Source organism: Trematomus bernacchii, unplaced genomic scaffold (genome assembly GCF_902827165.1).
Source record: "Trematomus bernacchii unplaced genomic scaffold, fTreBer1.1, whole genome shotgun sequence".
Lineage (NCBI taxonomy): Eukaryota > Metazoa > Chordata > Actinopteri > Perciformes > Nototheniidae > Trematomus > Trematomus bernacchii.
The window spans coordinates 11,334,911-11,356,023 of NW_022987698.1; the positions used below are offsets into that span (position 1 = coordinate 11,334,911).

A 21,113-nucleotide genomic window follows, 5' to 3' on the forward strand; every position below is an offset into this window, starting at 1 on the left:
GTCATATCACATAGTTTAGTGCAGGATTTGAGCTGCGATTTAAACTTTAAGTGATAAAGTCCAGCAATTTAGCGTTTATTTTGAGTGCGAAAGTGTTTTCTAATGGATGTACCTGTGAGGAGGCCTGCGAGGAGCTCTCTGACTGGACAGCCGTCACTGTGGCAGTTGGAGTGAAGATGAGCTGCGGGGACAGAGGAACCGCCCGGCCCAGACTCCGGGCCACCTGCACCAGGTTACTCTGCTGGGCCTAAAGCATCACACACAGAGAAGAAGAACTGCATGAGTCAGAAAATGCCTCTGGGATTGGTTCTTCACTAATCTTTAATAAAGTACTGAAAGTAGCCAGAGAACAAACTCATCAAATCTAGAAGGGCACTAAGAGAGAGTAAAGATGACTATGATGACCCTCAGGCACAGAATATGATTAAGCTAAAGGACCCTTTTCATCTGCTTAGAAGAGAATGTGCCAAGATTTTGATCTCTTTCTTGACAAAATTGTATTTTTTAACAAAATAAGAAAACGTTTATTCAGTTAGATGGATTTTTGTAGTAACACTGTTTTGAACTTCTAATGTTTGTATGTGTGGGAAAACAAGCAAGAAAAATGGAAATTAATACAATCGGGCTTGATATTAAATCATATGCACTAATTTAACACCAGAAGACTCAACAAGAAATTCAAGCGATGGTTATCTAAACTGACAAATGTGTTTTCTCTGTCTGCCCGCAGCATCAAACACATCTGACAATGCTGTGTACTTGGTCATAATGAGGAAGCAGAAACAGAGTATGTGCCAGATGCCAGCTGATAGCAAGTTAAAAACGACAAGTTACCCACAACCAGCTGCAAAACAGGCCAATAACGACTGAATAATGCTTCAGCAACCTTAATTCAAAGCAAGTGATCCTGCAGCCAAAGCATAGAGAACACCTGTGACATCCAAAACATTTTTAAACATGCACACACAGTCTCTTCTGTGCTTGTAATGAGCCCTCTGGGGCCAGATAGATTATCTTGGCAACCTTCTCTGGTGGAATAATGTAAATCAAGCACTAACTACTGCAGAGTAGCACACACCAATCCTAAAACACACAGAGGGGAGAAAAACACGAGCTGGATAGTGCATATTTATTCAAGCAGTATGTGTGTGAGGTTGTGTTTATGCATATATGCACACTCATGACTGTGCCAGTGGCTATGCCCCGCGAGTGTGCAGTCTCACCATCTGTGCACGCAGGTACATCTGTGCCTGGCTGGCTGTGAGCGTGGGGCTGGATGGGCTGCCCAGTAGAACAGCCTGCTGGGAAATACTGGTGGGGGTGGAGCTTATGCTCTGGGCCCTGCTGATGAGCTGCGCTGCTGCCGGGGAGGTGGTCAGGTTGATCTGAAGGGAGAAGATGAACAGGATAATTAGGTCATACAGTAGTGTCAGTTTTACCAGTTGTTACTTAGTCTTAGTCGTGTGTTAAATGTCCTTAGTCAAACTCATGCTGTTTTATTTAAGTTGATTAAAAGTATTGGCATTTCACTCCTAGCTTAGTCATTGAAAAGAAAACCGTAAATGTTAATATAGTTTCAGTCAATCAAAATTGCGAACGTTTTAGTTGTTTTGTTTGTCAATTTTATATTAAAGGTGGGGTAGGTCATTTTGGAGAAACCAGCTCGAGATCGCTAGAATTTGAAAATACACAGCCGGAAAAAATCTGCCACTTCCTTACAGAGCCCCTCCTCCAACACACACGAACGCGCACATGACCAATGAGGGCACGAGATAAGTTTGTGCACAGATGGAAGGCTGACAGGCAGGTATGCCATCCAGTTATTTTAGACGGGCCGGCTAAAATGATTGGTCGTGCTTTTTACAGTACTACGGCTTCCACAGATGACATTTTTTTAATGTATTTATTGTCAAAGCATTTAATATATTCATTGCTATCGGGATGTTAAGAGCATTCCATGGAATATAACAAAAAGTGTTTCTGAAATAAATTACATACCCCACCTTTAAACATTTCAGTCAATCAAGTCGAGCCAAAATTACACAGTTATTTTCTCCGAACTCTGTTGATATCATTGTTAAGTTAAACTTAAGTAAGTTAATTACTCTTTTCTTAAGGTGTGCTGCTGGTGTAGTCCTGATATCGGGCACGCAACACAGGAAATGGAACTGCTGCATTGATAAAAACAAACAGTTTATAACATTTGATGTCCTTTTTTTGTCAATGATTATCTTTTTTAAAAACCACATTTAAGTCTTGCCTTTTTTGTCAACAATATTTATGTTAATATAGTCACAGGTAGTGATTAATAAAGTCGCTACTGCCTCGTCCTAGTCATGGAGGAAAAGGTTGTTGACAAACTTAATTAATCATAGTCAACAAAGTAAACAATATTATGCACTTCCTTTACTCTACTGATATCTAAATCAATACACCAATTACATTCGACCAAGACATAACAAATACAAGATCTTGAGTTTCTGAACATTCTTACTACCAAATAATAAATGCAATAGAAAAGTAAGCACAGCTCACATGGCTGGTGTGGCGCAAAGTTCCCTTAAAGCTTCTTGGTGCCAAAATCTATTTTAATTTAATTTAATGGACAGAGATAACTTAAACTCTCGAGGCTCTTAGGAGACAGGTCCAACTCTGAACTCTTACCGTAGCTTGAGTTGTTCCTGTTTGCTGGGATGAAGTGCCGTTCTGTGAAGAGCTTTGCCGGCCAGCAGCGATACTGGCCTATTACACAGCAAAAGAGAAAGAGAAAGAGAGAGAGAGAGAGAGAGAGAGAGAGAGAGAGAGAGAGAGAGAGAGAGAGAGAGAGAGAGCGAGAGAGAGAGAGAGAGAGAGAGAGAGAGAGAGAGAGAGAGAGAGAGAGAGAGAGAGAGAGAGACAGACAGACAGAGAGACAGACAGACAGAGAGACAGACAGAGAGAGAGAGAGAGAGAGAGAGAGAGAGAGAGAGAGAGAGAGAGAGAGAGAGAGAAAAGAGAAATGTACCATTTCCTGAAACATGTCTTGAGGTAGGGCAACAATAACAGCATCAGCTTTACACTGTGACATTGATTCTTTCAAGTGATGAGCGCTAGCTGACCTGCTGGACAGCAGCCAGGCTCTGCAGCTGAGCGGTGCTGAGGTTGTGCTGCTGCTGGAGGGCAGCGGTCTGTAGCATCAGATGCTGCTGCTGAGCCGCGTACATCTGCTGCAGGTACTGTGCTGCTGTGTTAGGCTGTCTGTGTAGCGCCTGCTGGAACACCTGCATATAAAGGATAGACGGATAGATTTTTTGTTTTATCATGCAGCACATCACACACTTTTATTCTGAGAGAGGAATTATTAAATGTATGTCAGCTTGTCATTTTCAATGCTAGTTTTTATCTTATACATTTGGTGGTATGTATAGTTTCTTAATATTTAGGTGTGTAGAGCTAAGCGTAAGAATTTCACTGAACAGTGCAATTGCCTGTTATACTGTACGTATGACAATCTAATATCTTGAATCTTGAATCAGGTAGTTCAGTAATGTTGAAAAAAAGTTAGGATATATTAAATTCAGTCAGGGTGTAAAAATTATAGTAGAAAATGGTAGTCAAATAATTGGTTGAGTTTATTAACTCATCTTTCCAAATCAATGTGCTTATATACACGGTTTAAACAGCTTTTGAAAAGTGAAAGTCAATCACTTTTAAAAAGGAGCCTAAACCAAAACCATATATGCTCTCAAAGCCTTTAAATATTTATTATAAATGCAACCTCAAAAAATATTGTTGTATACCCAAAGCAATCAATGGCAGATGGGAAACTGAACTTTTTTGCAAGGAGGATATTTTAATTCAAGCTAAATCCTAACCTTGAAAACATGTTAAAAAAAAAGAAACTTCAAATCCAATTGTGTTCTGAGGAATTTTAGTTTCAGTTTTAGGTCATAGAGTGTGTCACCCAATAATTGTCTTCAAGAAAAGTCTCATCTGCGCCTTGACCCGATTATAACAGTTAAACCTCCATCCATTGAGAATAACTCTTTGCCCTTCACCTCTGAAAGTACCCTCTTCCTTGTTGCCAAGTAACCAAAGAGGATGTTGACTTGAGGTCCATAGTGTCAAAGAAGCATCCGGACACACACATCTTGAAATGGGGGTGAAATTGGTAGCAGAGATGCGAGACAACACTCATTGGCTTTAAAGGAGCAGCAGCCCCTTTCCGCCCAGAGAATGCCGTTTGCCATTTGATTGTCACCGGTCTGAGCACAAGTAAAGGCCCACTGAATATAACAAAAACCTAGCTGTCAGAGGATCAGCACTAAAAGCTTGGGTGGACTTTATTCAGGGAGAGGGTAAGCCTGTGTAGAGGATTATCCCGGGGTCAAAGGTTCAAGAGCACAAAGCACATAAAGAATTCCTTTAACCTGAAGAGTTCTGTGAGATGGCCGTCATTTCAGTTTCCTTTATCAGTGAATTGATTAGGATGACAAATGCCTCTTATTTCATTCTGATTAGAAAATGATGTGTTGACATGTATGTGGTGCATGTGGTGTAATATACACCAACAGAGGGCAGTAATGTAAAGGAAAGTATGATCACCTCTTTATGTGTATGCAGATGTCACACACAATGTAAGCTGCAAGGATTAGCCGAGCAATAGACCTGGTGATTGACATTAACCTAGTGAGCAACTATTTTGATGATCCATTCATGTTTAATGTGATGTTTCATGAGAAGATGGCAGAAAATGCCGTTTCCTTTGCATAAAAAATAAGGACATGTTCTGCTTTTCTGTTTATTCTCATATAAGATTGAAAACATTTTAACTTTGGACTTTAAGAAACTGGGATGGACATGTTCACTTTGTCAGCCCTTCATACAGAATCCTGACTGAATATCAAGCCGTCAACAATTTCATCTCAACACTAAGGAACTCACCTGCACTGTTTGCCGGTCGGGTATCCCACTGTAAACAGATATCTGAGGCACCGCCTGCCTCCCTGCTACAGTACTACTACTGGCACTACTGTTTGTGTTACTACTACTACTACTACTGCTGGAGGGAGTGGTAGAAGTAGTAGCAGTAGTGTTAGAGGTACTACTGCTGCTGGCAGCTGTGGTGCTGGAGGAGGTGGCGGTGGAGGCGGTGGCGGTCCCGGTGCTGTTGGCCGTGGGGGCAGGGGCCCCCGGCTCACTCTCCATGGTGCCCTCTGCTCTTCTCACCTTTGACCCCCGACTCTTCTGAATGGCTCTCCTGTGCCTGAGGACAGGGGAAAGGCAGAGCACATGAGAACATGCAACACTTTCTTTGTAACTAAGTTCAAGAAAACAGAATGTCTTTCTTCAATAAAAAAACAATAAAAACATTTTTTTTTTTTAATTGAGCAGCTATACAGTAGCTAAAGAACACCTTCACATATGTTCAGCAGCTCAACCTCAAGAAAAGGTTAGACACATCAAATGTAAAGGAAAACTTGATCTCATAATGAAGTCATAAGGGGAGTAAAAAGGCTGCAAGTAAGAGCAAGTTTTATTATCAGTTGATCTGCGAGCTATTTTCCCAATTGATGGATTCAATTTCTTGTCTTTAAAATATATAACAAAAATAAAAGAATGCTGTTTGTCACCGCTCAACATGATCAGCTTATTAACCATTTAATTTATCGTTGCAGCTTCAATGAAACCAAATGATAGGAGTTCACAAGCCCTGAATTCTAATATACTTGATTAATCCACAATTCTATTTCCATATACTGATTTGCCATCGACTGCAGCTGGACTTAGAGCAGTAAATACAACAGCAATGTTCTGCATTGTACAAATGTGCAGCAGGATGAGAGCCAGCTGGGAAATAAATGATTCTTTTAAAGTCTGTTTATTTTCATGCACACATTCGTTACTGGAGTTAGTATTACATTTAAAGGAGCCTCTACGAATACATTCCAGTATTGTCCTTTGACTACTGGAAGAAGCTCAGTTTTTAAACTCTACACACAGTGTATGGATTCATTCTCCAAAAACTAAAAAAAGAGAGGCATGCATGTTACAACAAAGCTGGCTAGAGAAACACACAAAAATGCAATTTGGGAAGCTAATGATTTCCAGTGAATTAAGCATGAAAGGCAGAGTGGCTGGCTTACATTAGCGGTCTCCGTATGTTTGAGAGTTTCACATATACAAGATGAAAAGAGGCATTCGGTGCAAGTTAATTAGAAGGCAGCAGAGGCGGTTATAATGACTCAAACTCCCTCGCACACACTCCAACTGAGACGCTCCTAACCATGATACATAAAAAAAAGTATTAGCCTTGATCAGAAAATTGCCAATACATATGTCAAACCATACTATATGACATACACTGTCTAAGTCTTCCATTTCTTCTCATGAGCGTGGAGGAGAACAGAACACATGATTAAGGACCTGTCCATAAAAGCCTTCTTAAGGTTGGTCCCCTGGTGCACAGCTATCCATTAGCACAAGAGGAAACGCTTCAGAGCTCCCCAGACAGAGAAGATGGAGAAGGCTCCAGCTTGAAAGGTGATGAGTTTGGAAGAGGATGGGAGGAGAGACAGGCTCATTCCTTAGTGGAGGCAAAGATGACATTTTAAGAATATAAAGAAAGTTCAGAAGTCTTTGAGGAAGCGGAGCTCCAATAGAAACAGGCAGACTTGAGATGGTAGTGGTGTACTAGAGAGGATGACGTGGGATTAATGAACGAGTGTGTATGTGGAGGGGGATTCAAACGGCATGACAGCTGATGTAACAGAGCTGAAAAGAGAGGGCAAACAGGGAGGATGGAATTTCTAGCCTTGGGGTTAGAGGTGTGAGCATTAAGTTATAGGGGGAGGCAGGAAGGGAACGAGAGTGAGGGGTGAAGGTTGAGGGAGCAGGTTGAGGATTTTAAAGGGGTTGGAGTGGAAACGAGAGTGTGATGGAAATAATTAAATAAGGAGCTGTGCTGCCGCCATGCTGCAATTCTTAAGCTATTTCCTCCACCTCCTCCTTCTCATTACTCCTTTGAACGGATTAGGGGCCAAAACAGAGCTCTTTAGCCCCACTTATGCAACAAAGCAGACTTGGAAACAAATTGCAATCTTACAAAAACATATGCTTTCCTTTAAATTGAAAGCCCTAGTCACTGAATGAGAAAAAGGCTGGAGTTGAAAGAATTGTATGTTCTATTAATGAAAACTTGAGATGATCATGAATAGGCAATTAGGAAATTAGTAGTAGATCTTTCATGTTTTTATAAAAAAATCATATGACATGAAAAAATCTTGTCAACACCCTTCTCTAAGAAATCATTGTCAGGGTCATTAAAATGAAATGAGGACGATTTAAATAAAAAACTGAAAAAACCCTCAAATGAAGACCCAATTAACAGACATTTCTGCAGTGTCTGTCGTGAATTTGAAAAAGTCTTGTCCATACAACTGAATATAGCTGACATCTAGTCCTGCTTTCTGGTTGTAAACAAAGCACTGCCACTGCCTGCCTGTATGCCGTCATTAGCCTACATCCCACTGTCTGCTTCCCATTGCCTCTTCATGTGTGTGGAGACGGGAGGGAATCCCCTCTGGTAATGATGCCTTCATTGCCTGTCTTTCTGAGAGGAGTCACCCATCCATCAGTGAAGGGGTGCAATGGCGAAAACAACACCACCCCCACTCCAAACCTTAACCCCACATCTACGACTTTAATCAAGCTTTGACCTGGAAAAACCTGGTACCCAACGCCAATGTGTTTGTGTGAGCACATCAAAGCAGCCCGTTATACATTTGAAACAGTCGCTCGGTCAGCACCATAACAACACATTTGCACTCCTTACAAAAAGCATATTGATCTACTCGTAGTGGCTTTACAAGACCGCAAGAACTGACAGTCAGATTTGTGTCTAGAGGTTTTGCATCGCCTGCAGGAAGATGAGAGCTGTTATGAGACTGTCAGACAGACTGGCTGTCTCTACAGCGCTTAGAGGAAGTGCATCCATCAGTGTTCCTCCCTCAGTACGCATATAGGAAAACTCTGATGACCCACATTAAAAAAAACACCGCTAGAAAGCTGCAAAAATCTATTGATGCTTTAATAGCCAGGAGAGAAATGTATGCTTGCATGTGTTTGTGGAGGGGTGCTCTGCTGCTGAGACAAAGCCCTCTAACCCTGGTGCTCCTACCTCCTCCGGCCCCCCCGACGCGATGCAGGGGTATGATGCCCCATCCCCCGGGAGCGTGCTGTCCTCCTGCCGGATGCTGTTCCTCTTTGTCTGCCTGACTGAGTGTCTGGCTGGCTGACGGACTGAATGAGCGTGTGCGAGTGTGTCGGATCCGAACCCCAGCACCTCTCGTCTTCTACCCCCAACACACAGCGAGCTCGTCGTCCCAGCTTCAACACCCCACTCCACCAACCAGGCCGCGGCCTGCCTCCTGATTATGTGGTATCCTAGCGACAGCCAACGGGGTGCCTATGGAATCCCCGTCCAGAGCAGCGTGCTGATTGGACGGCAGGATTCTCTCTAATGAAGATGATGGTAATGATTTACTCAGTCTTTCCCCTCCCCCTCTGCCTGAATACTGATTTTTTTTTAAGGATGCTTGGACCCTACAACATAAGGTAGAATGTAAACACCATCTAAATGTGTTTTTATTTTTTAAGTAAAATCTCAGATAATGAGGCACTTCATAAAAATTACAGCAGAGGTAGCCTACTCTTTGTTTGTGAAACTGAAGGCTCTATATCCATTTTAGTGCCTCAGATCTGAGGGTCTGCAGGTTGGGTTTTAAACCATTAATAGAGAGAGCACCGTTTTCACAAATAACCAGCAGCAGTAAGTGGGACCATTTTGTATCACAACATTCAGCGATGGACAGGAGAAGTGACTTATGGCCAGCCTGAACATTCAACCAATTATCGGAATAGAAAGACAGTAATCATCATCCATTTTGTGACAAGAGTGATACTGAGGCTAGAGAGCAAAAAAATAAAAAGGAATCGCGGTCCATCATGACGCCCACTACCCAGTGTCTGCCCGTTTAGTGAAGTACTGGTTAACTACATCTTTAACCAAATGTACCCTTATCCTGCCTGATCAGCACCATTTAAGCCAAATCCTAACTGATGATACAAATCTGACTCGATGATGGGATAGCCATGTCGCAACAGGAAAGCATCAAACCACCCATTTATTTCACGTACGGAAATGAAATGCAAATTAATAAGAGTAGAAATTCAGATCCCCTGCAAAAATGAAATGAGATAGCGTTGCAGCTGAATTCAAACCTCTCTAATGACTACAGGATTCATTTATGTGGAATAGGATAGATAAAGAGAGAAGATAATGGCATACTTATGCTCCGTCCCACCACATTAACACGCCACCCAACTGTCTGGTTCTATGAAATGTAGCCATTTGAATCGTTTGCTGGTGCAATGTGGTATTGATTGGGGCCAACCATGCATGAACCTCATTGATTATTATCTTCTCATTAGCATATAGATTAGCTGGCGGTGCAGCCAGAAACGCAAGCCTCAAGTCTCACACTTGGCTGACAGAGCTGAGCAGCAGGGTGAGGGGGCGTCAAAATAATAAGGAAACAGAAGGAAAACAGAAGGAATGGGGGACCTCAGTTGACATAAGCTGCTTAATCATGAACCTAAACTTTTGAAAGCCCAGGACCCTAAACCTCACAAAAATACTTAAGCAAAAAGAGTGTCCACAGTGAAATGGGGCGTAAAGAGTGGTCTAGGCAAGGGTCTTTAAAAACAAATAAAGCCTGCCTTGTTTTCAAAGAGCATTCAAGCTCATTATCATTTTTACGAACGCTGATGCCCAACAAGCTCTTTTGGGGAGTGCTATACATTTAAATGACGTAGACACTATATTAGCCTTAATCTTAGATAGAATTTGACATCTAGGACACTATCAACGTATGCACAATAAAGTTAGCTTGAACATTTTGAAATGAAAACAAAACTGAATGACAGTGACTTATGAGACCCTCTAACACATTTGTACAGAAATAACACTAGCCAATTCATTTAACATCATAATCCTTTAAAACTGCAAATCATTTTTTCCTTTCAGGGGCTGAATATATTAATTGTCTTCAATTATATTTGGGTTAGTAGAGCCTATTTATAATCTCACAGGGGAGAGCAGCAGCTGCCTGTCAGACTCATCCATTTTTATGGACAAAGTGTTCAAGACGTTTGAAATCTCTTCAGAATATTCTGATATATTAGGTGGCAGATTTATCATCCTTTATTTACTGCAGAAAGGTTTATCCAGGCTATACGTTGTGGGAGACTGTTATCACTCCAATGCATGCATTCACTTTGTATTTGAATAATTAACAATAGGATTAATGAGTTTAGTGCCAAAACAATTAGTCAGTTGACAGAATGTTCCAATTAATTTGTTTCCCATGATAGTGAGCTCCAATTTGAGCATTTATAGCTTATTATGTAGTTTTATAGCATTGTAATGGTTATATTTTTGGGCTCTTGATTATGGAAAAATGGCAACTTAGAAGAATCTTGAGAACAGTTTTTCTGATATTTAAAACAATGATTATTACATTGAAAAAGACAATCAATAAGAACTTGAGCTGCAGCCCTCAGTGAGTTATTTATGATCATTGAATTCAGTAGGGTCACAATATTGACAACAATAAACATCACCTGGTTAATGTCTAATGAATGAGAGGGTCCTGGCATTATAGTCAGCTTCCACATCCTCTGCTCTACAAAGTAGCATGTCCTTGGTGATGCTGGGGTTATCCCCTGAGGCCAATGATGGTCGATGGGTCTTGTCCAAACAGAGCAAGCGGGGCACAGCCTTTGTTACAGTGTGTAAGACAGAGATACCCTCTGATCCCGAGGCAAGATTGGTCGGGTAGCCCGTAATTGAGCCATCTGACTCAGACGGACCTTGCCTTCCACAGCTGAGTAGACCGGCACAAAGAGAGATGCTGGCTGCTTTCCAGGTTAAGTGTGCTGAGCGCGTGTACCATTCCAGCACATAGACTCATGCTGTGAAGACACAAAACACTTTCATTTCACTCTACCCAGTAGACTGTGCTCTTTTATGTACGGCATCATTTCGTAAAGCCCCAGCCAGTAAAGTGCCGATTGCTCCACGAGATTCCAAAAAATTACTTGGATTGTCAACAACTCAAAATAAACCCAGGGGAAGCAGACAGAAGGAGACTGAGGCAGAACATTAAGGATTTTTCCCTTTGATCTAAAAATATGACAGTTGAATAGTTCTGGCAAAGCTTGCAGATTAGCAACACGCTTCAATCCAGGCTGTTCTATCAGAGAAGTCTCTGAGGCATCTCTCACAGGCGTCGATCCTACCAAGAGGAAATAAATAGGTCAGGTATGAGCTGAAGTAGATAGTGCTTTACTGCCTTCATCGGAAAAAGCATTTCATTTTTGTTTTAATCGAAAACATCTGACGAACAAACAATCTAAAGAAAACTAAAAAGCCTCTGGGTCACAAGTAGAGACTTATAACTTTAAGGAAGCTTGTGATGACTGCAGGAATGCATTTTATCATTACTTTACCAAGACTAGAAGATGCAATTTGCCAAAAATGACATAGCATTGTTTTTTTAATGAGGATAGAGATGAGGCACTCAATGCATTTACCCCTCATGGAAAGCTCTTATTTGAACTATAATTACGACAAATATACCATATCCTGATGATAGTGCTATTCTGCCTGAAAAAGTAATGCATATATGGTTATAACACTTTAAGGCAAATACAAAGGTCACCATATAATCTTTAAGTCATCTATAAAGTCATCAACAGGTCAGAATGGTCTTTGACCTGATAATGTGTAAAATGTGTAAGCCTTTGAAAATATTTAAATTTGACATCATCCAACTCAAACCTTGCTTGTAATTGTCAAATGTAATCATCAAGGAATTGTCTAGAAAATGCTAACAAACATGCACTTATCACAAAATATATCGTCCACCTATGAAAAAGGTCAAAACACTTTTTATTTCTGACATCATACACACCAACTGACAATTTGTATTTGACTAAATGGGAATGATGTCTGTTGCTGTGACTGAACTGGCATCTTTCATGTAGAGAAGCACATCATCTGAGTTTCTTGCCAACAAAACTTGCATGCAAGTGTGCTTCTTCTGCACAGGAAAAAGATCTTTCCCACTTTTCGGCAGAGTGAACGCATCAAATCTCTCTGATGTGCATCAGGCTGATCACTAATGGATGTAATGCAAGAAGCAAGTGAAAATAAAGTGGTCACAGATGATGGAGCGCAACATCTCAACATGCAAAACATGACCTGTGGCTCTCACTCTCTTGTGAAATAAACAAATCAACCTTTTCATAACACTGAGATAAATAGCACATGACAGCTTGTGCATTATAGACCATTATTCAGCTAGAAGAATTAAGGGCTAATACTGTTTGATGTTAGCTTCCACTGAATTACATATAACAGCTTGATAAAGCAAGCAATTAACCTTTGGAAGATCTATGAGCTTCTTGTGTAAGCCTGTTGATGCTTTTTATCTTGAAATAAGCAAATCTCTAAGCATAATCTGACCCTCCAGAGATGGCGTATAGTTTAAGGAGGAGGTGGAGGCAACACATACTCTAGGGCAGCCATGGCCTAAAGTGACCTCATCTGAAGAATAGAAGGGTTGCCTAGTGATGCTGAATACAGGAGCTAAAACTCTGTTCATTTTTGCTTGGCCTTCCTACCCTACAGGTTTTTACCAAACAGAGGAAAACAGGTATACAAATCACGTCATTGTGCGATTTTGGGCACCCCAATAGAAGAAGAAAAATCAACAACAAAAAAATCAATGGCAAAAATAAGAGCTGAATTGATTAGTTAATGTACTGATTAGTCAATCAACATAAAAATCAAATCAGTAACTATTTAGATAATTATTTCATGCCAATATGATAGTTGCATCCCCTCACAAGGTGAGGATGTTCTTATTGTATTTGGTATATAAGTTAGTAAACTTAATATATGTGGGTTTCAGGCTATTAGTTTGACAAACAACCCATTTGAATATTGACTTGATTTTTATGGGCACATAATGTTGTTTTTTTGACAAATCAATAAACAAGAGAACAAATAACAAATAACAGGTTAATTCCTAATGGGAACAATATGTTGCAGCCCAAATGCAAACACACACACACATGACATTGTACTTGTGTTTAAGGTCTAAACACAGACACAAGGGGAAGGGGAGGCTAGCTTTAGCTGTGATGTTATTCTGAACACATTCAGGTCACAGGGAGGGCATGGCCACACCATCCCAGCTCTAGCGGAGCATTAGATGGCCTACACTTGTCACAATAACTCCTCCTGTCCGAAAGGTCATGACCTATTGGATCAAAGTCCTTCAAGAAAAAGCCTGGTATATACTTAACACTTTAAAAGTGATGAACAAACACTAGCAAAGCCGAAGAAGGGACGCTAATGTGGTCAAAATATTGTTATTGCACGCTTTTCTCACGTACTGATTTTCATTCATAGCCAAGTTGTTTTTCTCCACGATGGCTGGTGCTGAATTCCTTTACAACGTTCGCTAACGTTAGCGCTACTTTGCTTGTTATTCGTCTCCATATTAGGGTTTCAAACCACATGGAGGGTCTGCATGCTAAACTTAGCCGTCAAAAAACGTTAGCAGGCAAGCTAGAAACAAACGTTGCTCCTGTTTTGGGGCCCCGAAAAGACGTTAGCTAAGTGCAAGCGTTTACCCTCACGCGTTCCGACACACACAAACACAAACACGGTCACTGCCCCCGCCCGCCCCGTGCCAACCGTGACACTCTGTCCCAAGAAGCAAGCGAGACGTTGCACTTACCGTTACCGTAAAGCCTTGCTCCTCTTTCTGGCTCTTTTCCCTGGCTGTTTTTCCTGATATTCTACACCATTTCTGGACGGTGGCTCAGAGCAGACCAGCGGCAGCAGGGGCAGAGCAACTTCTTTCCATTTGCATTCCAAACTGGCAACGTGACGTAAATCTGACCAATGAGCGCAGAGTATAACGTGTAACTCCGCCTCTTCTGCTGTCAATCAACAGCACACTCCACCTCCCCCGCCCCCACCCTGTCAAGTGGCGACCGCTGTCCTGATCTCCATGGTAACAAAAGGGATTTAACCCTTGCACTGTTCTACAGTACATTTAAGTGCTAAAATAAGTAGATCCTTTACTTAAGGAAAATAAGCCTCCACTACAAATACAAGTAGGCTACTGCATTCAAAACCTTACTTAAGTAAAAGTATGTATAATCAAAATTGACTATAAGATAAGATAAAACTAAATGTTTCCCTAAACAAATGGCTGTAGAGCAGTTGCAATACAATATGGGTCGATTGCAAATATAAGGTGAAAATACAAAAGTCAAAAATAACAATGTTAGAAATGGTTGATAGTGAGCCATATGTTTTCATATCCTTTTTTGATTCAATGTGCGAGTAAATAAGATGGAGAAATATGCAGGAATCTTCGGCCACTCAGACAACGATTTACGTTTATTAAGAACTTGTAGTTTTTATTGTGACAAAAAAAAAGATTGCTATGAATTCTTAAAGATGTATTCATAATTTTGTGGTTGGTTCAATGTTAAAAAGTATCACAATGTTGCTTCAGTTCCGCAGGTTTGTGACGAATGCAACATGTTTTATTATATATGTTTTTATGTGTATTTTTAGGAAAGCTATTTTTAAATGACCAATTTTGAAGAAACATGTTTTTCACTGGTTGTGAAATGTGTGGAAAATTGTGATCTGGAAAGAAACTAAAGCTCTTAGGCAAATGTTCAGTGGAGTAAAAGGTACAATATTTAATATGTACTTGAGTTCTGAGTTACTTTCCGACTTTTCTGAAGTTATGTTTTTCCGTTCATATGGGTAGGCTACTTAGTTAATAGTGTTAAAGGAAGACCAGAGCAAAGAGTTAAGATATTTGACACTTTGTTGCCCCACTTAAAAACTGCCTTCTTTGTTGTCCCTTCAAGGAAGGTCAAAGGTCAGGATCAGCACCCACAGAAACAACCACACCCTTCACTGGTTTAGATTAGGGTTTTTGTTCAAGATCACTCCAGCATGTCAGAAGAAGATTTCAGTTCTTTCACTTGCAAAATTATTTCACTCGGTTAAATAACTTCAGCTACTGCATTGTAGTAGGGCCCCCATACTAATTACAAGTCACAAGCTAGAATGTATTTTCTAAACATTTCATTTACAATATAAAGTACACAGGGAACCATCCTTTGTGTTACGTTCAAAATAGTTATTTTGTTATTTATGTCATTAAACAACCTCAACTGAAGTTTGTTTCTTATATTTTCTAAATGTTAGCATTGCATGGTCTTCATAAGCAAAATAAAACTGCACTGAGATTTGAAAATAATAATAACAGTTTTAAATATTTTTAATGGGAATACTTTTTGCTTTCTTATTATGATGTTAATTTATTTTCTAGAGGAAATAGGAAGAAATAAGCATCTCAATCAATGGATCCCCTCCACAATAAACATATGTCTGGGATTAAACAGATTTTAAAATAAAATGTGTATCTTGTGTTTCCTATAAAAAACTGTAATGGGCTGGTTAAATACAATAACCATAGAATTGCTCTGTTTTGTTCAATATAATTGTTGTTTTCATTTTCTTGCACTCATCGATCATCCCTCGGCAGTCTTCAAACTGCAGCATCCACAAAGCATGTCCACATGGAAATGAGGCGGCACAGTAATAAAATAGACAGCAAGGAATTGCTAATGTTTCAGTGAGTTGCTATTGTATTGCCTGTAATATGATCAGGGGGTGCATACATCTGCCTACAAATACTGAATAATTTATCAGAATATGAGTTATTCGGTTGGCCCTTGAGTTAATTATCTGGTGTATCATAGCTCCCTTGATACCTGGCTCGCAGCATCAGCATGGACACTGTATCATTCTAGTAACTTGGTGAATCCCCAAAGGCACATTATGGGCTTGCAGTCAGGCAGACTGTGTAATATTAATGTTGTTGCAGAGGTAACACTAATCTCCAACGCTGCTCTGCTGGGCTGGAACATACCTTCAAAGTGATGTTTTTACAAGAATGGGCCAAATGTAATTTTGTTGTAGATAATACATGAGGATCCTAATGGAATATTTATGTGCTCCCGTTCAGCTAGGTTGATCCTCCATATCAACAAGGTCATGGATGGGAGGTTTTACGTCTATCAACATGCATAATCACTTGCCAGCATTGTCACTAGTTTACATTAAATGTTCTTATCATTATACAATATAGAGAGAGTTTGGATCACACATACTTCAATTGAAATACGGTCACCCATATTTGAATGTGAATCATTTTAGCCCCTGATGGTTCATTTTATCTGTGATGTGTGAACACATTTAAAGGGGCCCTATAAGCTTTTGGGGGTTTCCCATTTCCTGTAGTGTTATTTATATCTTTTGATAGTTTAACTATACTTTTGATGTTAAAAAATCTACTTTTGTTCATGGTCTCCAACAACACAACTAAAAACAGACCTAGAAGACTTAGTAACACTCACATGGTTTGAACTGTGCTCAAGTTATTTTAGTAGCACTGTGGATAAGATCTCCCACAGAGTGAGCATTGTGACATTTCAGTGAGTCACAGTCAAGAATGGCAATGATCCAATCTAACACTCATTAAAACACATACTACCACATATTTTACAGTTTACTCCCACATCAAAAGCAAACAACATGACATTGCCAAATTATTTTAAAATGATTTATCTATTTACATATCGTATTTCAATAACTTGCATATAGACTCTTATTGCGCTATTTCACTATTTCACTTTTTTTAAACTATTTTTCTTTTTGTATTACTATTTACTATTTACTTGCACTATATTTTTCTGTTTATCTGTGTTTTGTGTTGCTCTGTTGGAGAAGCCTGTGACACAAGATTTTCATCGGCATAACTACTCTGTAGCTATGTTCGTATGACTAAATAAAGAACCTTGAACCTTAAAGCCGGAGGGTGTGTTCTTTAGTACATCTATTCTTCCGGGAAATGCTTGACACGCATCATTCTCATACACAGAAGTTTTTACTCTCCATAGCCAGACAACTGACAACTGGATATACAAATACCTCCTACTATATAAGCTAGTCCAGTAAATACATTACTCTATGGCACCATAGTGAACTTTGAGAAAAGGGAGCTGTTTGTTAAGTAAGGTCAGCAACTTTTAAAGATTGCTCCTTTTGAGCCCTCCACCCCTGATGTGTAGGTTTGTGTATTGGTGGATCTTCACGTTTATACTATATAAAACATTGTTTCAACTACAGTAGATCAGATATCAGTCTAATATTTAAAGTATTTAAGGTTCTGTCATTATTTTTCCACAAGGGGGTGCCATCATGTTACCAGTCTACAAAGCACTTTCTGAGCTCAGACTGACAACCCCTTGTTCAAGCTCACACTCAATTGGACAAACCTATGCAAGAAAAAAGATTAGAAACAAGAAAAATACATTATTAATAATACGATATGGAAAATGTGTTATTGGATTATTATTATTAATACATGTTCTATGAATTGAGATTAAAAGAATCACATGTAAAATAAAAACCAGCAATCATCAAGTTTTGTCATGTCTTGTGAAAAATCTGCTCTCAGTTGTCATCAACTCATCATTCACGTAAAATATGTTTAAAATAGCATGGAGGAATGAGGTGAATTGTTCCACAGAAACAATGAATATTCCTGAAGTCAAAGGCTGTGTGCAGTTACTTCCTCTCTGCTGTGTTGCTCTGGTTAGTGCTGTTGTGTTTGTTTTTATTATTTTCTTCAAAGACAGAGACCAAACCAGCACCTTGATGCCTTTTTGAACTATTTTTCTCCTGCATGAAAGAGCTCGGGAATGACGATAGTGCGGCCTCTCGCATCAAAGTTTGCTTATTAGTTCAATAATTACTTGGTTTTCTCTTCATTGTTGTGTAGTTCTCCGAGTTGTCTCACTCCGTGTTTGTACAGCAGGGATGACTATTGTGAGGAAGGATATTTAGTCTGATTCAGCCCCAGCAGACATCCCCTCCCTGCTGCATAAGACAGACAAAAAAGGATTGGAGATTACAGGCATCCTGTACATTGACCTCTGTGTTTACTTAATCGTGGGGCGTCTACACCGATATTACCATTATTAACACTCTTTTACAAGTCGTTTCAAGCTGTAAAAGGAGCTGCGGATCCTAGATGCCTTCCATCTTTCTCTGATGAATCAACTAAGAAATAATCTTTGACCCTTCCAGTTAATGTTCATCTCCAAATGAACTAAGATTCCTTTTTCTGGCTTCCTGGAAAATCGTTCTCCTTTCTGATCACTTATATCACTTACCTTGTCTCTGATTCTCCACCAAAGCATGTGGTTGTTTGAAGAGCCGATAGTGAAATTACAGCAGCTTAATGTGTCTCCATCCTCTTCGCAGAACTTGAATGGAAGAGTACATCCAACTTGCTCATTATTTCAATTTCCTCACATCCGATCAAAATAATAGGATTTTTGCTGGTTGGTGTGCAGTGATGTGTGTGGAAGAACAAGAGTCCGGTGTTTCACAAAGTGTTTCAATGAATGAATGAACCCACTGAATAGCCTATGCAACTGTTTGTGCACAGTTGCCTCTGTTTTGCCTTTTTGCTCAGATTACTCATCAGTTCCTTTTCAGTTGTTTGCCATTTATTCTCGAAAAGACAAATGTCATATCAGTTGATGAATGAACTGACAAAGAGGTAAATAAAAACACTTAATGAAGGGATCAGTGGAATGACTCACCCCTCCCTGTGCTATTATTTGCCCACACCCTGAGGACTATCAATACAAGTGTGTTTCTTACTGTTTCCTGCCTCTACTGTTAAATACCAGTCATGCATGTACAACTGTATGACGAAGAATGGTCGCTGTTCCTGCTTTTTTAACGTGTGAGTTTAAAACCTCACAGAATTATCTTTCAATTATCTTTCAAGAGAAAGCCCTGCAAGAACATCTCTACAGTAAATAGAAGTAAATTGGTTGTGTAATGTAAGTCTCACCAATTAATATCTAACCTCAAATAAAAACAAGCATCTTTTAAAGCTGCAAATAAATTAAAAATGAAATAATTTTTTTTTTTAATTTATAGTGAAAACTACTGAGAACTCTAAAACATAATTTTCTTTTGGTGGGTTGTGCAGTGTCATGCATGTTCCTATTGTATGTACCTTGAAATAAAAAAGAGAAATAGGACATTTGAGGTTGCACTGTGAAATGACTAAGAAGTGATCGGTTCAGTGTAGCTTCCGGGAAATGATGACAATCAAGAGCATCCTGATACATCAAAGCTGCACAGAGAAAAAAAGATCGGGTGGAAAAAATTGTTTAATTTTGTTTAATGCTGCAATGTTTGTTCTAAGGGGGGAAAACCAAAAGTATCAGGGTGGTTTCAGTTCCCCTTAAGATCAATCAAAACATGTTTACAATTTTCCCCTGAATGAATCCAATTATTTTAACGTGTAAAACCCCTTTAAAATGTTCAAAATACCAACCCAGGTAACGCTCTGATTAAAGGACCTGACATTTGAGGTAAATGAATGAATTCATGAATGAACTGAACTAAGCTATGTAAAAGGGTTTTATTTTTTTAGTTGATATAACTTGTACAATAGTAAATACAACAAAACTGCTTTTAGAAAATGAAAACTTGCATGCTTGCTCGGTTTAATGCAACCAGGTATTTTATTGCTGTGTATCACCTGCAGTGTTACACTGGGTTTTGGCATTCATTATTACCCTGCACTTTTCAAGCTGAAGTAAATAAAAAGTGTCTTTCATTTAACTGGACCCTTGAAAACATGACCTGGCAACAGTTTGAGCCCTGTGGTTTAATGTGCCTGAATCACCACTGAGTGGTACTGCAAAAAAAAGTTGAAATATAATACTTTTAAGATTCGAGTTCATAACCCAAATGTGGCAGGAAGCATCTTACACAAATCTCTCTCTCTCTGTGTGTGTGTGTGTGTGTGTGTGTGTGTGTGTGTGTGTGTGTGTGTGTGTGTGTGTGTGTGTGTGTGTGTGTGTGTGTGTGTGTGTGTGTGTGTGTGTGTGTGTGTGTGTGTGTGTGTGTGTGTGTGTGTGTATATGTGACTGTGTGTATTGAAGGTTAAATGAGGTGAAGCAGGAACAGCTCTGAGATGAGTGCAGCTCTCAAACTGACATGTTAATGTGGTTGATTATGATATTATACAGAGTATGCCGCATGCCTGCCTGCACGTACACATTTTCTATTTCCCGTCCGTCGGTGTGAGGTGAACTACATGGACTTGTGTTCTGTGAAAAGTCAGTACCAGATATGAAACCATGCTGTTGGTGGTTGGCTGTCAGGAAACCGACAATGACACAGACAGCAAGAATGAATGAGTGAGAGTGTGCACGTCCACCATGTAAGTCTGACAGGAAATATCTGAAAGGATCTAGAATTCTTAGGTCATTCTTAATCATCACTTGTTACTCAGAAAACATTACTCTGACAAAAATAGCAAGTTGAATATAAAATCATAAATCTGAAGTCTTTGGACTTCAGACAGTGGGCTGGAAAATGGCCGTAACTACACAAGACATTATTTGGCCTGGTGCTATGCATATCAATAAAGTATGTTTTTATTTACAGCATTGTGCTACGAGTGTTGCTCATCCTTTGTGATACTTTCCTGAGACACATTCGTGGCATAACTGTTCGAACTGTTGTATAACAAAATGCTGCCAGGTGCCTTTTTCTTCTTTTTTTATCACTAAACCTTGCTTTTTCCATTTACACATGCAGGAATGACCGAGTGTAAATGAAAGAGAGAAATGCCATAGATTAAAGAAACAAAGGTAGACACATGAAGAGATTGGGTTAAAATATTAAGGATGGAGATGTGCTGGCATAAATGCAGAGTGATAGAAAGGGAGGAGAGACACAGAGTTGGTGCGTGACTAGTCATAACGACACACCAGTGAGTGAAGCTCCAGGCCTGCGGCAGCAGGTTTCCTTGTAATGTTCTAATAATGCATAATCATCATGATTAAATCAGCCTCAGGCTCTCCTTTGA

General features: G+C 39.7%; 1 protein-coding gene across 3 annotated transcripts in view; it reads right to left on the reverse strand.

Annotated features, from left to right (window-relative positions):
- phc2b (polyhomeotic homolog 2b (Drosophila)) overlaps window positions 1-13,952 on the reverse strand; it is a 39,292-nt gene extending 25,340 nt beyond the window's left edge. The window contains exons 1-8 of one of the 3 annotated variants that reach the window (XM_034139363.1): window positions 13,851-13,952; window positions 10,663-11,013; window positions 4,924-5,245; window positions 3,099-3,260; window positions 2,665-2,742; window positions 2,106-2,171; window positions 1,224-1,385; window positions 113-247 (exon numbers count right to left, since the gene is read on the reverse strand). In XM_034139363.1, coding sequence (XP_033995254.1) covers window positions 113-247; window positions 1,224-1,385; window positions 2,106-2,171; window positions 2,665-2,742; window positions 3,099-3,260; window positions 4,924-5,187 — 867 coding nt within the window. In that variant the 5' untranslated portion in view covers window positions 5,188-5,245; window positions 10,663-11,013; window positions 13,851-13,952. The remainder of the gene's footprint in view (window positions 1-112; window positions 248-1,223; window positions 1,386-2,105; window positions 2,172-2,664; window positions 2,743-3,098; window positions 3,261-4,923; window positions 5,246-10,662; window positions 11,014-13,850) is intronic. The other 2 variants (XM_034139362.1, XM_034139364.1) reach the window with 2 other exon arrangements.
- Between the last annotated feature and the right edge of the window lie 7,161 nt (window positions 13,953-21,113).